The following is a 16902-nucleotide window of genomic DNA, read 5'->3' on the forward strand; positions in this document are numbered from 1 at the left end:
AGGCTGATTTGCTTAATGGGTAAGAGTATAGACTGGCAGGCATCAGACAGGCCTGAGTTCGTATCCGTCTCTGCAGCTTATGAGCTATGCATGAATTTTGCAAGTTAAGTAACTTTACTTATCTTCATCTTGATGGAGATAAGGATAGTGCTTTTCTCTTCGGATTTTTGGGAGAGTTAAACGAGATCCATGCATGTAATGATCTTAAGCCAATGCCTAAAACCTAATAAGCTCACCACAAATGGTAACTTTTATTGATAGGAATAATCGAAAGAACTGGATAGGTATCATTAAGTTTCAGAAGGGTAACAGAAAAATAATATGACCTTTTGTGTATAGCTCTGGAGAACAAAAGTTACAAGGATATAACTCAATATAAAATTTTTGTTTCTAAGAATATAAGCTAGCTGACAATAAATTGGGCTACCGCAGAAAGTGATGAATGCCATCCCCCTCACTCATCTCAGGGTACACCTGGATATTTTTGAGAGTATTTGTGCATCAGATAAGGTACTGAATTAGATATATGAGATTTTTTCCAAATCCACAATTGTGATCATTCCATAGGTATTTATTGTCCTTGATGGACACTATCTAAGTATTGTGGATAGAGCAGTGAGCAAAACAGACATGGCCCTTGTCTCTCTGGAACTTACCCATCTATGCTTTTATGGTTTTGGTGGCCATCTTTTCCTTGAAATTCCTTTTGTTTCTCCTCCTGCCTCTCTGCTCATGTCTCCTTTGCCTCCTTTAATTGTGTTTTTTTCTTATTCCTGTCATGTTTGGCATCCTCCAATCTTCTTTCTCAGGTCTCTTTTCTATTCCTTATATACTCTCTGCTTTGGCCATCTCCCCCATTGTATTTACCTTTACAAACTGGTAGAATTGTCTTCCTAAAAAGTTTTCCATGCTCAAAAACTCTCAGCAACTCCCCATCGTCTATTGAATAAAAAACCCCTGCTGTTTGAGGCCCTTATTGAATATTCCAGTCCATTTCTCCAAACTCATCTCCATTTGGTCCCATAACTCCTGGACATATTGGACAACTCCCTACTACTCCCTGTTTTTTCCTTTGATCATTCCCTTGACTTTCTGTTCCTCAGGAGAGTCATGTTTGTTCAGATCCATCTACCCAGGAAAACTACATCTCCACCTGAAATCCCCTCCATTATTAAAGTTCATTGCAAATGCTAGCTTGTTCATATAGCCTTTATAGACGCCTCCAGGGGGAAGTGAACCTGTCCCCTCCTCTGAACCATCAGGGCCCCGTGCCTTTCATATGGTACCTGTTTTTATCTCCTCACCCTTTCAGTTTATCAATTCCTTGAGATTTGTTGCTGTTATATTTAAATAAAACCTAGTAGAGTGTCTTGCATAATATCAGCATTCAGTAAATATTTGGTGACAGATCAGATGATGATATAACTTTGTTTTATGGATGATAAATTCCTATGTTCAAACTATTTTTTTAAAGGATTTTATTTATTTGAGAGAGAGCTCAAGTAGGGGGAGGGGCAGTGGGAGAAGCAGACTCCCCACAGAGCGGGGATGAGCCTGAGGATGGTGGCTCTGTCCCAGGACCCTGGGATCATTACCTGAGCCAAAGGCAGACGCTTAACCAACTGAGCCACCCAGGTGCCTCTCTGTTCAAACTATTTATCAAGTACCTACTATTTGTCCGGGTAAAATTCTGGGGATTAGGGACAAGGCAATAAATAAAATAGTCTACAACGTATAATATGTCAGATGGTGGGTATGTTCTATGAAGCAAGGTGAGTGAGGATAGAAAGGTCGCATAGTGAAGGAAGTGCTACTTAATATAAGGGGTAAGGTAAGGCTTCTCTGACAGGGTGGCTTTTGAACAGGGCCAGTACATATGAGGGTCTACTAAGCATCAGGATTAACTTAAAATTTGTAAGTTTGAATTGAAAAAAATTTGATTTTTATTTTTAGTCCCATTCTTTTACAGTATACATGAATAATTTGAAAATTAAGGTCTCATTGATAATGACTATTGGGATTTGTTTCTTTCTTTTTTTTTTTTTTTTTTAAGATTTTATTTATTCATTTGACAGAGATAGAGACAGCCAGCAAGAGAGGGAACACAAGCAGGGGGAGTGGGAGAGGAAGAAGCAGGCTCATAGCAGAAAAGCCTGATGTGGGGCTCAATCACAACGCCAGGATCACGCCCTGAGCCAAAGGCAGACGCTTAACCGCTATGCCACCCAGGCGCCCCGGGATTTGTTTCTTATAGAAAATCCAGTAAGATGAAGAACTCTTGTATTTTTTTTTGTATTTTTTAAATTTTTTTATTTAAATTCAAGCAGTGAAGGTATAGTACATCATTAATTTTTGGTATAATGTTCAATAATTCATTAGTTGATAAAGAACTCTTGAATATCTCTTCTGTAAGTATAGTTGAAAAGATGTTCAAATTGTAATATTTTATTATTATGATTATTATTTAAGTAAACTCAACTCCCAGTGTGGGACTTGAACTCATAAGCCCAAGGTCAGGAGTCACACGCTCCACTGACTCAGCCAGTGGCCCCCCCCAAATCGTAATGTTTTGATAATATATCCTAATGTTGTCTTCAAGAGAGTCAGACATTTTTTGAAACTGTAAATAGTTTAACTATGAACTATTTTTAAAACTATAATCCAGAATTGATGGAGCTAAAAGAAGTTTAGACAGAACGCTGGATAAAAGAACACCTCCAAAACCAGAGCCAGATTATCCTCCAACTGTAAGTTGAAGTTGTCTTTTTAAGAAGTTTATCCTTATGCAATTTTAATTTGTAATTATTTTAAGTTGATCTCGATACAACTAGTATTTTAAAGAGAATGATACATATACATAATACATACATTTAAATCACTTACAATTTTTTTCTTCTTGATTTAATTATGTCTTATTTGTTTGCTTTTGACAGATGACCAGTGAAATTAAAAAGAAAGGAGTGAGTTCAATTTTTTTTTTATATTTCATGTTTTGAAAATGTTCAAACTAATTATGACAAAGTAGCTCCTTCTAAAACCACCTACCAATAAGACCCATTCTAGAAGAGGAAGAAATTTAGAAACTGAGATTTTCATTTTCTGTGTCAAAAGGAACAAAATGTCATGGATGACAATAGGGGTTTTAAGAGTTATGTTTTTGTTCCCATTTGTTATTTGAGGATTAGTTGTGAATGTTTTAGTTCTTATTCCAGAAACTGGGAAAAAAATTTTAAAGTTGCCATTATAAAGGAAATGCATTTCACTTTCACCGTTCTAATATTGATATAATAATGATTACTTACTGAGAATCTATAGGGTGCTATCCACATGCTAGATGCTAGATTTTATTTTATTTTTTCCTGCATATTTAATTTTTATTGAATTTGTTAGCGTTACAGAGTTCTTGCACTGCCAAACCATGCCTGAGAATTCAAAGAAAGAAGTGGTACAATGAACAGCCTCACCCACCCATCATACAGTATATTAAAACTTGATTCATGTGCATTTTTATAATTTCACAACCTTTTAAAAAGTTATAACAAGAGTTAGAATTTTCAATCTCCCGCAGGTCTTCAGATTTCTAGTGTAGTATGCCATTAAATAAAAGTTCCACACATTTATCTCAGTTCATTCCTCAATAACATAACCCCCAACAAAATTTTGCTAGAAAAAAGTGCATACTTTTCAGGGGGATTATGTGCCTCAAGGTCCAAGAGATTATTTGTTAAGATTTTTGGTTCCCAAATGAAGTCTTCAGTTTAATCAAGAATCCCTCGTTTCTTGCTTAATCATCCAGCATCTCCTTGGCTGGCTTACTGACTCACCCCAATATACCAGAAGGCAGGCACCCTGCCTACCACCTCAAACGATGCCAACATTCATGGCCCAGATGTGGTGGGCAGGTCCTGTCAGGAGATACTCTGACCTCCCAGGAGCCGATTCCTGCACTGACGCTTTGATCAAGACTGAACTCTTGTAGGAGACGCCCCCACACTGGGATAGTTTTACTCGCTCACTTGCTTCACTCCTGCCAATAGCAAGTCTGCACCTCCTGCATTTGGCAAAGGGATTTATTAGAGAGAAACCCAGACTCTACATCAAGTGGTCACATACCATTTTGAAATATTTCTATTCAACCAAAGATACAAAACTAGTAAATTACCAGACTATCTCATTAGATGGAAAGACTTTTCAGTAATCCTGGGTAGCTTCCTGAAGTTCCTTCAAGGACTAAAAATTACTGGCTAGTTTAAGCTGTAATTATTAAAAACAGAAGTGCTACATCACCTGTCTTTCACCTCTGACTCTTCAAATGAGCATAGAGACACCCCGGAAGGTTGATAACAGAGCTAAACTGACACAGTCACTGTAGATTCTAGATTTGAAAATAAATGGCAGTGACTGGGGCACCTATGTGGCTCAGTCGGTTAAACGTCTTCCTTCGGCTCAGGTCATGATCTCAGGGTCCTGGGATCGAGCCCCGCGCTGCTCAGCAGGGAGTCTGCTTTTCCCTCTTCCTCTGTGTACACACTCACTCACTCTCTTTCTCAAATAAATAAATAGAAAAATTTTTTTTAAATGGCACTGACTGCATAGATAACAACATGGGTCTATGGTGTGATTGGTGGGAAGATGATGACACATAATATTTATTTTACAGCAAATGATATGGGAACCTATGGAGCTGGCTACACAAAAGAGAAATTCATGCAGCATGTTCCCAGATGGGGGTACTGGCTTTCCAAGTCTTTTCAAGTTCCCTTTGGGGATAGAGGGCTCAGAATCCATCCTGGTACTGAGGATCTGTGGAAGAGCCTAATTTTAGCTACTCCAAGTTTTCTCTTTTTCTTTTTTTCTATCTTTCTTTCTCTTTCTCTCCTTTTCTTTTCTTTCCTTTCCTTCCTTCCTTCCTTCCTTCCTTCCTTCCTTCCTTCCTTCCTTCCTTCCTTTCTTCCTTCCTTCTTTCCTTCCTCCCTCCCTCCTTCCCTCCCTCCCTCCCTCCTTCCCTCCCTTTCTTTCTTTCTTTCTTTCTTTCTTTCTTTCTTTCTTTCTTTCTTTCTTTCTCCCTCACCTCCCTCCCAACCTTTATGGAGACTTTGGCTGTGTATTTGCCTCTTTACTGGATATAAGAACTGATAGAAAACATTCATAAATATTTAACATGAGGTTGGGTGAATTGTAAGGCATATTTGTGTGTATGTGCTTAGCATCCTCACTCTTCATCCACAGTTCTTACCTTCTGGTATCTTACAATCTAAAATAGGTAGCCAGGCATGAAGCAGTCATTCACTTCTGCACTTCTGAACCCATGCTTTTGGTAATCTGGCATGTAGGAACCCCACCTCTTCATCATTAGTGTCACCAGTGATCACTGATTACCAAATCCAAGGGATGTTTTTTTAATACTGTTTTCGCTAGACCTCCAGCTGACTTTCATTTTTTGTCTATTTATTTTTAAAAGATTTTATTTATTTTTTGGACAAGGAGAGAGAGAGAGAGAGAGCAAAAGCACAAGCAGGGCGGTGTGGCAGTCAGAGGGAGAGGGAGAAGCAGGCTCCCCACTGAGCAGGGAGCCTGATGCAGAACTCGATCCCAGTACCCTGGGATCATGACCTGAGCTGAAGGCAGATGCTGAACCAACTGAGCCACCCAGGCACCCCAAACCCACTCCCTTTAAATAACCAGTCTCATTAATTTCTGATTTATCCTTCCTGTGTTTAATTTTTCATAAAGGAAGAGATTTATTTTCTTATTTCCCCTTTAATCTTACATAAAATGCATCATAATTTAAATATTATTCTTTTTATTATGTTATGTTTGCATTTTGTTTAACTTAACAACATACCTAGAGGTCACTCTATATCAGTTTATAGAGATCTTCTTCACTCTTTTTTCTTTTCTAGCTTTCTTGAGATGGAATTGACATATAACATTGTGTAAGTTTAAGGTGTACAATGTGTTGATTTGATTTCCTCATTCTTTTTCACTGCTGCACAGAACGTCAATGTGTAGATGTATAATAATTTATTTGGGCACTCTCGTATGTTTCAAATTTTTGCTGCCATGAATAACCTTGTATGTGTGTTTTCGTGTTGTTGGAGGTGTATTCTCAATTTCTAGAAGTTGGACTGCTGGGTCAATATGCGGTTTTGGTAGATATCGCAAAATTTCTCTGCAAAAGGATTGTGCCAATTCACATTCCTACTTGGAATTTGTGAGAGTACTTCTTCCCCATAGTCTCACCACAGAATGTGGGGGTCATATTTTTTACTTTTTATCAGTCTGATGGATGACAAATGGTATCTCAGAGTAGTTTAAGTAAGCTTTCTTTAATTATGAGTAGGATTAAATATTTTTCGTAGAGTTAAGGACCATTTTCATAATATTTTTATTGCAAAAGGTTGGTTCATATTTTCTCCCAATTTTTCTTTTGGGTTTTGATCTTATTTTCCCTGAAATTAAAATCTGGTAAAATACACACAACATAAAATTTACCATCTTAACCATTTTTTTAAATTTATTTTTTAAAAGATTTTATTTATTTATTTGAGAGAAAGAGAGAAAGTGAGCACGAGTGGGGGGAGGGGCAGAGGAAGAGGGAGAGAGAATCTCAAGCAGACTCTGTGCTGAGCATGGAGCCCAACACAGGGCTCGATCCCAAGGCCCGGAGATCATGACCTGAGCCAAAACCAAGAGTTGGACGCTCAACCACCTGAGCCACCCAGGCGCCCCTATCTTAACCATTTTTAAGTGTACAGTTCAGTGGTGTTTCTTCACATAGTTGTGTATCCAATCTCTAGAATTTTTCATCTTGTGAAACTGAAACTGTATACTCACTAAACAACTCCCCATTTGTCTCTTGCCTCAGTCCCTGGTAACTACCATTCTATTTCTATGAATTAGACTACTCTAGATACCTCATATAAGTGGAATTATATAATAGTTGTTTTTTTGTCATTGGCCTATTTCATTGAGCATAATGTCCTCAAATTTCATCTATCCCTTACATTTTTAAGCATTCTTTATACTTTGAGATATATGTTGCAAATCTTTTGTCCCAGATTGTCATTTGTCTTTTGATCATTTTTATTGTGACTTGCTTTGCCGTACAAACATTTTAATTTTTATGTAGTCAGAATTTGTCAGTCATTTTCTCTTTTTTATGTCTGGAACTTGAATCATAGCTAGAAAGTTTTCCCCTACCCTCAATTATAGCAGCAGTTATCCATTTTTTTGGGTCCTTGTGTAGTTTTATTGTTTAAATTCTTGATCGATTTGGGATTTATTTTTGTCTATGGTGGAAGGTATGGATTAAATTTCTCTTTTGACAAATAGCTATTTGTCCCAGAACTATTTTTTAAAATCTTCATCTTTGCTCCACTGACTGATTTGAGACACCACATTTATCATATGCTAAATTTTCCTACATACTGGGTCTATTTCTAGACTTTCTTTTTTTCCCTGCTAATTTGTCTATTCAGTCTCCTGTACCACATTGTTTTAATTAGAGAGACCTTATAATATGTTTTAATGTTTCCTAAGGCTAGTCCTCCCTTATAGATATTCTTTCTGGCTATTCTCACATGTTTATTTTTCCACAAGAACTTTAGGCTCAACATGTCTGGTTCTATAAAAATATATGCAGATATTTTTATTGGGATTACATTAAATTAATTTTGAGACAAACTGAAATTTTCATGTTAAAATATCTTTACCAAGATTAAGTGCTGTCTTTCTACTTGTTCTTGTCTATTTTTGTCAGATTACTTATTGTTATGGGAGATTTATAAAATTATACTGCTGTTGTACCAGAATATAATCTTCAAGAGAAGCAGGGGCTCTGTCTGTTGTGTTTACTGGAACAATGAAAATTCATTGAATTAATGAATATTTGTTGAATGAGGAATAATGAGTTAGGCAAAGGATCTTTGTTTTGCCTTGAGAAAATGAAAAGCATACAAGAACATTAATTTGGCAAGAACTCATCAAAAATAAAGAAAAATATAAAATGATTTCTTTGAAAAGACAGAGCAAAATGTTTTCGTGCCTGGACACCTGACCTCCAATGAATTTATAGTTCATACCTGAGGGCTCCAGAGAGCATGATTTATTCTTCCAGGTATTAAAAGCTGAGGGATTTTGCTCATGATTCATCTACAAAGCTCCTTTTAGGAAATATATGACATTTCACCTGCTAGAAATTCATTTTGGCTGCCACCATGTACAGATCCAGTGGCAAGAACCTCTAGACTTGCCACCCTGCCTTCACTTCCCTGGCAGGGCGCTCTCCTCCAGCCCTGACTGCTTTCATCCAGGATATGGAGCCGTTGTGATCACAGGTTAGCCATGTAACAGTGACATGAAATGCAGGGACACCAGCTGTATATTGTTGATGGGCATCAGAAGCGGAGGTCTATATTGCTTATAGCCCTTTGCCCAACATAAAGGTTCTAAATAATCGCTTTCTCCTCTTTCCAATTCCTGTTTCTCTCTAGATTTCCCTATTTGACTCCTTTGAGGCTATGATCTTCTGTTTGGTCCACCACCCCAGGCCCTCCATTCCCTTCAGTCCCCTTTCTTACTCTCCAGGAAAACAGGGTCCTTTCCTGCTTGAGGCTCCTGTGTGCCTAAATCAATTTGTTTTTGTGATTATCTCACACTGTCCCGGAGGTGACCAATTGGTTCTTACTCTACTCAGATGCCTCTCTCCAGATTAAATTCTAATTGGTTCTGTTCCTGCCCCACCACTTGAGTATGCTGTATTGGAGCCCATCTCTGTTTCTTCTGGTTTCATTTAGCTGCTACCTTTCTGTTCTTATCCACACCCTATAGCCTTTTCTCCTCTTCCTTTTTTCTTTTTTAAAGATTTTATTTATTCGTTTGTCAGAGAGAGAGAGAGAGAGCGCGCAAGCAGGGGGAGTGGCGAGCAGAGGGAGAAGCAGGCTCTCTGCTGAGCAAGGAGCCTGATGCAGGGCTCAATCCCAGGACCCTGGGATCATGACCTGAGCTGAAGGCAGACGCTTAACTGACTGAGCCACCCAGGTGTCCCTCCTCTTTCTTTTTTCTTAACCATTATTCTGTTCTCCTTTTAAACCACACACATATTGCCCACAAGAAAGTCATATTTTTTCCCAAGATGAGACATTATTCATTTTTTGTTTTACAATACTGTATTCCTACTCAGAGAGTCCCAACAAACTTGCATGTTAAACTCATAGTACACTCTTAAATATTAAAGACAATCTAATTAATTTCTATTGTATATTTAAGATACTGGTGGGTCCGCATTTATATGTATTTTGATACAGAAAACCTGAGGCTCCAACTGTAGTTTGAAGTGAAGGGATTATGACAAGATTAGCTTTCTCAAGTGTAAAATGCGGACTTGGGAGGGGGAACCACCCTGGTGATATTTTAAATTAATCAGCTTGATTAAATATGCTAAAATACTTAATAATACTCACCCATAATTTACTGCTGTTATTTCCTGTCATTCTTGGTTGTTTTATCAGTAGTGTACCTTTGTGCTAGGGTTCATAGTTGCCAATTTCTGACTGTTTAACAGATTAATGCTAAATATTTCGGTGTTTGAGTGGATAACACAGGGGCACACCCAGCTTCCCCAGCCCACTCTTTGGTCCCAATTTCCAATTCTTATTCATTCAATAAATATAAACTGAGCACTTAAAAAAAATGGTTTCTTTGTAGGTCATACTTTTGGGTAAAATGTTTTTATTCTGAAAACATGTTATTTTTCAGGATACTTCTATTCTGAAAAGAATGTTGTCTTGAATAGAGAGCTCAGGAGTTACACTGAAATACTACAAAAGTTAGAACACTCAATTTGTTCTTATTATATTCTCAGTTCAACTATATTTATATGAAGCAATGTGTAGAAAGCAGTCCTATAGTACCTATTCAGCAGGAATGGCTGGATCACATGTTAATGTTGATACCCGAGTCTTTAAAGGAAGGGAAAGAAAGAGAAGAACTCATGAAAAGTCTCATAAATGAGGTGTCAAATGACTTTGAAAAAAGCATGAAGAGGTATCTGGGTAAGTAGCATTGAACACATGCCTAGCTTCTTTTGCTTTTGTTCTCCACCCCTCCAATCAAAAGTAGAAATATGAATAATGAACATCTATGTGTTTAGCTATATGTATTTCTTAGATATTATTTTAATTTAAAGTTTTTATTTTGAGGGGCGCCGGGTTGGCTCAGTTGGTAGAGCATGTGACTCTTGATCCAGGGGTTATAGGTTCGAGCCCCATGTTGGGTGTAGAGATTACTTTAAAAAAAAATGAAATCTACTTCAAAAAAAGTTTTGATTTTGAGCTTATTATCTAGTCGAAATCTTTGTTAAGTCAAGGGACTTTGTAATTTTTATGTGCTTATTTGCTAATAGCTTTTTGATTTGTCTCTTTGTCTTTATTGCTGTAGTTATACTGTTTACAGAATTATAAAAATATTACTGTATTTAGGGAGATTTATTAGGGATTTAACATTTGCAATTTTTATTGGAATAAGTTTTCTTAAGTGGCGTTTGAGTAGATAGGATGCAAAAAGCTAAAAACTTAAAGCTTTACTGTATCTGAATTCACACCCAAATAACCAAAATAGTACCAAGAACTTGATTTTTTTTCAAATAAAGAATTTTTTTCTTCTACTCATTTTAATGCTCAATAAACTATATTATCCAATATCAGAAGTTAGAAACTTTTGTTTGAGTAGGACTTGCAAGGGTTTTCAAAAAATATTAATGCATGTATGTATTTTAGTGAGGAGTGTTCTCGTGAAACCTCCAGTTAAGTGGCTTGAAGATGAAGGAGGCCCTTTACCTAAATCCCCTGAGTGAGTAAATTACTATTATTATTTAAAGATTTATTTATTTATTTTAGAGAGAGAGAGAGTACATGAGCAGGGGGAGGGGCAGAGGGGGAGAGAGAGAGAGAGAATCCCAAGCAGACTCCCTGCCCAACACAGGGCTCAGTGCAGTGCCATTCCCACCACCCTGAGATCATGACCCCAGCCTAAATCAAGAGTCGGAGGCTCAACCGACTGAGACACCCAGGCGCCCCAGTAAATTATCTTAAAAACAGAATTGCATCTAGGTTTTGATAACAGATTGAAAATAAGCTGATCTCACATTTAAATCTAGAGTTGTGAAGCTCAAAGGTGTTTTTAATACATCCAAAAAATAGCACTACTGTTTTTTTGTTTTTGTTTTTCTTCCTGAAGGTATCCTTGCTCTGAACTTGTCTATTTGCTGCTTACACAATTAGGGGAACCTTTATTCATGTATAGGTCAACTTGGCTTAAGTAATCTTTGGTGTGTGCCAGGCAGATTTCTTCATCCCTTCTCCCCAGTCCCAAGGACTGAGTTCGTTAACCTCTACCAAGGTGACTGAGCCAGAGCACAGTGAAGTTAGCGGGCACTCCCACCTGGCCCATCAGTCTGCCTTACCTACAAGTGGTCTCTGTCCTCTCTGAAGATGCACTTTCAAGATCTTGATGCATTTTTATTACATGCATGTCTCCTAAAGCTTCCATTGCTGACCATATTTTCCTCTTCTCTTGCTTTATACTAATTCCATGTCATAACTATTATTTCTGAAACTTTAGAGCATATTGTGTGAATCCTGCTTGATACAGTGTTTTGCTTTTCCAGAGGACTGGATTATTCTAATCCTTGGCATTCTAGCTATGTGCAGACAAGAAATCAAATATCAGCTAATTTGCACATTGTTCATCCAACTATGAAAATATTGCTGGATCTTGGTTATACGACGTTTTCCAATTCGGTTTTGCTAGATTTAACAGGGATTAGGTAAAATCTCATATTTATTAACTAACATTTAAGATTTGAATGTCTCCTGCTTGAGTCTCTTTATTTTGACTGTATACATTTTAAAACTGATAAGTCTTGAGAACTTTTCTTTAGATTAAAAGAATTTTTAATTTATCTTATTTTTTGAAGAATTGTGTATTAAGACCAATATTTATCATTTGCTTTAAATCATTTTTATTTTTCTCATAAATAGAGCTAAAGGGCCAATTGATTGTGAATCACTGAAAAATGATCTATCAATACAAGCTAGAAAGGCAGAAGAGAAGATAATGAACACATGGTATCCAAAGGTTATAAATCTTTTTACCAAGAAGGAAACTCTAGAAGCCATCAAACCTGAAAAATTGGATGCATTTTATAACTGTGTTTCCACACTAATGTCAAATCAGGTAAATATGTTCTATATATCTTAAATAATAATGTTAATAAAATTAGTTTATATTTTACTTTATTATTTTTTAAGTTTTTATTTAAATTCCAGTTAGTTAACATACAGTGTAATATTAGTTTCAGGTGAACAATATAGTGATTCAGCACTTCCATACATCACCCGGTGCTCATCAGGACAAGTGCCCTCCTTAATCCCTATCACCTATTTAACCCATTCTCCTACTCCCCTCCCCTCTGTAACCATCAGTTTATTCTCTGTAGTTATGAGTCTGTTTCTTGGTTTGCCTCTCTCTCTTTTTTTCCCGGAACTTTGCTCATTTGTTTTGTTTCTTAAATTCCACATATGAGTGAAATTGTATGGTATCCGTGTTTCTCTGACTTATTTCACTTAGCATTATATTCTCTATCTCCATCTAGGTCATTGCAAATGGCAAGATTTCATCCTTTTTTATGGCTGAGTAATATTCCATTATATATATATATTCCATTATACACACACACACAGAAACACATACACCCCACACTGTCTTTATCCTTTTATCTATCTATGGACACTTGGGCTGCTTCCATAATTTGACTATTGTAGATAATGCTGCTCTAAACATCAGGGTGCTTGTATCCCTTTAAATTAGTATTTTTGTATTCTTTGGGTAAATGCCTAGTAGTGCAATTTCTGGATTGTAAGGTAGTTCTATTTTTAACTTTTTGAGGAACCCCCATACTGCTTTCCACAGTGGCTGCACCAGTTTGCATTCCCACCAACAATGCAAGATGGTTCCCCTTTCTCCACATCCTCCCCAACAACTGTTTTCTTTGTGTTGTTGATTTTAGCCATTCAGACAAGTGTGAGGTGATGTCTCGTAGTTTTGATTTGTAGTTCCCTGATGATCAGTGATGTTGAGCATCTTTTCATATGTCTGTTAGTCATCTGTATGTCTTCTTTGGAAAAACAAGCCCATTTCTTAATTGGGTTATTCATTTTTGGGGCGTTGAGTTTAAAACTGATGTTTTAGTTTATTATTTTAAATAAATTCCTATTTAGACATAGTGCTAGGTAATTATTTTGAAATAAGTTAAGAAAAATATTTTTACCATAATTTTATTTAAATTAGTTTAGCATAAAAATACTTCATTTCTGAAGCAATATCTGAAACAATCTAAAATAAAAAGAAAGTCTAGATGTATGTGTCAATATTATGAGTGATTACTGGGCTTATGCTTAAAGGCTATCAACTAATTATCCATAGCTTTATTGGAGAATATTAACAAAGGGCTATCCTAGTAAATATATTTTTGAACATATGTAATCCCAAGTTGGTTGATTCTCATTTTTTTCTCAATAAAATCTTGGTTTGAAATGGAATTGATCATCTTTAAAGAAAATATTAATTTTTATTAATTTTGTATTTATGGGCTCCTCAAAGTTTTACTATTGTAGAAATACAATTCTATAAAAATAGTTTTGAATAAAAACTTTCCCTTTTGGAAAATATCTCCAAAGATTCCATAAATTTTTCAATGTGTCCGTTAAAGGACACATTTAATATCTAGCATATAACCCTATAATTAATATACATGGTTTCCTTTTTACTTTTATCCTCTTAGGAGGACTATGATTATTTGATAAGAAGTAGAGATGAGGAATATTTTGAAAATGGTTTTAGATCTTATTTATCTGGTTGGCTAAATTTCCAGTAGCTGGTTCCACATAAGTACGCGTTATTCAGGGGCACTTGGCTGGCTCTGTTGGTTGAGCATCCTATGCTTGGTTTCAGCTCACGTCATGATCTCGGGGTTGTGAGGTGCAGCCCTGGGTCCAGCTCTGCGCTCAGTGTGGAGTCTGCTTGAGATTCTCTCTCCCTTTGCTCTTCCCCCTCACTAAAATAAATAAAATCTTTAAAAAAACCCCGACGCATTATTCATACTTTGGTAACTCACTGGGCACATTTCTAAGTTCCAGTGGCTTCACCCTCACCTAGTAATGTGCTGGAAATCCGGCTTTGGGGATGGGGGAGAAAAGCCCTAATTTGTAGTGTTTGCCAATTTCCTGGTGTAAATATTCCCACCATGGTGATTTTCAAGCATCCAACGGTTTAGTAACTGGCTCATGGAAGTCTTGAATATTTAACAGTTGACACTAGGAGATAGCTCTAGCATACCACTATCTCATGTGCATGTCACCTCGTAACACCCTCACCCTCAGGTGTCTGGCCTCTCCTCCCGTTAGTCTTCACCGTGTTGTTTAGTTCTCTAAAGTGTTTTCTGTACCTGGGAAAGAATTACTAAAGAATGTGGAAAACTCTAGTTGCCATATTAAGATTATTGATATTCTATAAAAAATAAGTTCATATATATTGTTCTATTTATTATTTTAGACCAAATTTAGTAGGAATATATTGTGCTGAATGAAGATAATTTTCAGGACTAAATGGACTGATAGAACAGCTTAATTATGTAATAGCTCACTGATTTTGAACTAAAGGTTAAAGGTTGAATTTGTATATTCTAAAGTAATAATTTATGATATCATGCAGCTAAAGGATTTCTTAAAGAGAACTGTAGAAGGATTTGTGAAACTCTTTGACCAAGAAGACCAACGTGGGCTGCCAATATTTAAGATGGAACTGACATTTGATGATGATAAAATGGAATTTTATCCTACCTTTCAAGATTTGGAAGATGTTGTTTTGGGTTTGGTAGAGCGGATAACTGAAGCTCTACAGGTATTCTGCCATCCTTATCCACTGGGTTTCTTTATATGGGTCTCTTTCAAAATTTTAAATGGATTTGAAACTATAAAGTGGACATGTACATAAAATGTTATAACTCTGTTTTATTTCTATCCTCCAAGTTATTTTAAGTTAGAAAGTGCTTTCTCTTTGATAAAGTTCCCTGGCTAGGAATGATGTTTTCCTTCTTAGAACTTTTATTACGGTTAGGAATTGATATTTATGTGCCCATTTCATCTTCCCTACATAGTTGTGAGCTTCTTAAGGACAAGATCCATGTCATGTTTGTTTTCTCTACTTTCTAATATAATCACTTAGACATTATAGTTATTCAATAAATACTTGTTGAATGATAGAAAACAAACTCAACTTAATTTTTATATTAGACTACAAACTATACAATTTTATTTTATTATTTTTAAAAATTTTATTTTTAAGTAATCTCTACACCCAATGTGGGGCTCAAACTCCCAAACCCTGAGATCAAGCGTTGCATGCTCTACTGACTGAGCCAGCCAGGTGCCCCAAACTATACAATTTTATTTATTTATTTATTTTTAAAGATTTTTTGTTTATTTATTTGACAGAGATAGAGACAACCAGTGAGAGAGGGAACACAAGCAGGGCGAGTGGGAGAGGAAGAAGCAGGCTCACAGCGGAGGAGCCTGATGTGGGGCTCGATCCCATAACGCCGGGATCACGCCCTGAGCCAAAGGCAGAGGCTTAACCGCTGTGCCACCCAGGCGCCCCAAACTATATAATTTTAAATCATGATTTTGCATCGGGTTATCTTTCTTTGGACCATTGAAATCTGAAAAGATTGTTTAAAAATATTGTATAAGAGCTACGTATAGACAAACTGCACAGATAATTATTTCATTTATGGTCATTTTAATTTTTGTTAGAATGTCCAAACGGTTCCCTCTTGGCTCTCAGGAACTTCACCAGCTGTAAATCTTGACACACAACTTCCTGAACACGTGTTACAATGGGCTCTTACTACACTGAAGTTCGCAGTACATCATAACTTAGAGGGTGCAAGAAAACATTATGAGATGTACGGTATGTATCACATATATGATATTATACCTTTTATCATAAAAGAATACCATTTTTATTTTTGCTGGAAATTGGTCAAGTATTGGTTGTCTGGGGCTGTCATGAAAAAAGCAGGGAGAGCCAGAAGTCAGCATTGGTGTGGCTTTTGGCAGAATCAAAGATCAAAACCAAGAAACTTGAATTCTATTGTTTAGCCCGAAGGGTGAATGTTAACAGGAACAAAAAAGTAGAGTAATAAAGCAAAAAAGTAGAGAAAAGAGATGTTGGAATAAGGAGAAAGCTAAATCAAGGTTTAAATTAAGATAATTTTGAAGGATAGTTTTGAAGAGACTGCATCTCAGTTCTACAGTCTCCTCAAGTGTGTATGGGGTCAGGATAGTTATTTGACATTCTCTTAATCAAAACCTTCTATTAACTGGCTTATCTGTACCTCTAAGTTATTGTAAGATCATTACATACGCTATTATCTTTATCTTAAAATGCCACGTTTAACCTGGTTTGCTTGTTAAGTCTATTTTATTCTATTCCTATACATATATGTTAATTCTCTATTAATAATATTTAATGGAATACTCTACTTCTTTCCATGACCATATCAAAAAGTGCTTTATCTTTTTGAATGGGTCTTATTATTGAGATTTAAATTAGATTATTAATTTTCAGTTGAAAAATACAATTGGCTTCTTGATGGGACTGCAGATGAGATGATAGAGACTTTTCAGGCAGAAGAACATACTTTTGATGAATACACAGAGGTAAATGGTAATTCTGTTTTTCATTAATGCCTTTGACTTTTTTTAAATTAGGGTCTTTTTTTTTGGAATTAAATGCTTCAATTAAAGTTAATAGAATTTCTTTTTTTTTTTTTTAAGATTT

The 16902-nt window shown here is 36.3% G+C and overlaps 1 protein-coding gene across 1 annotated transcript in view; it reads left to right on the top strand.

The window, feature by feature from the left end:
* Positions 1-16902, top strand: part of DNAH12 (dynein axonemal heavy chain 12) — a 201658-nt gene that overhangs the window by 12976 nt on the left and 171780 nt on the right. Inside the window, exons 3-11 of the mRNA XM_040628655.1 lie at positions 2666-2747; positions 2934-2960; positions 9866-10055; positions 10779-10851; positions 11669-11827; positions 12042-12237; positions 14773-14961; positions 15873-16029; positions 16690-16781. Of these exons, the coding sequence (XP_040484589.1) occupies positions 2666-2747; positions 2934-2960; positions 9866-10055; positions 10779-10851; positions 11669-11827; positions 12042-12237; positions 14773-14961; positions 15873-16029; positions 16690-16781 (1165 nt within the window). The remainder of the gene's footprint in view (positions 1-2665; positions 2748-2933; positions 2961-9865; positions 10056-10778; positions 10852-11668; positions 11828-12041; positions 12238-14772; positions 14962-15872; positions 16030-16689; positions 16782-16902) is intronic.

This window comes from Ursus maritimus, unplaced genomic scaffold (assembly GCF_017311325.1).
Source record: "Ursus maritimus isolate PB19 unplaced genomic scaffold, ASM1731132v1 scaffold_14, whole genome shotgun sequence".
Lineage (NCBI taxonomy): Eukaryota > Metazoa > Chordata > Mammalia > Carnivora > Ursidae > Ursus > Ursus maritimus.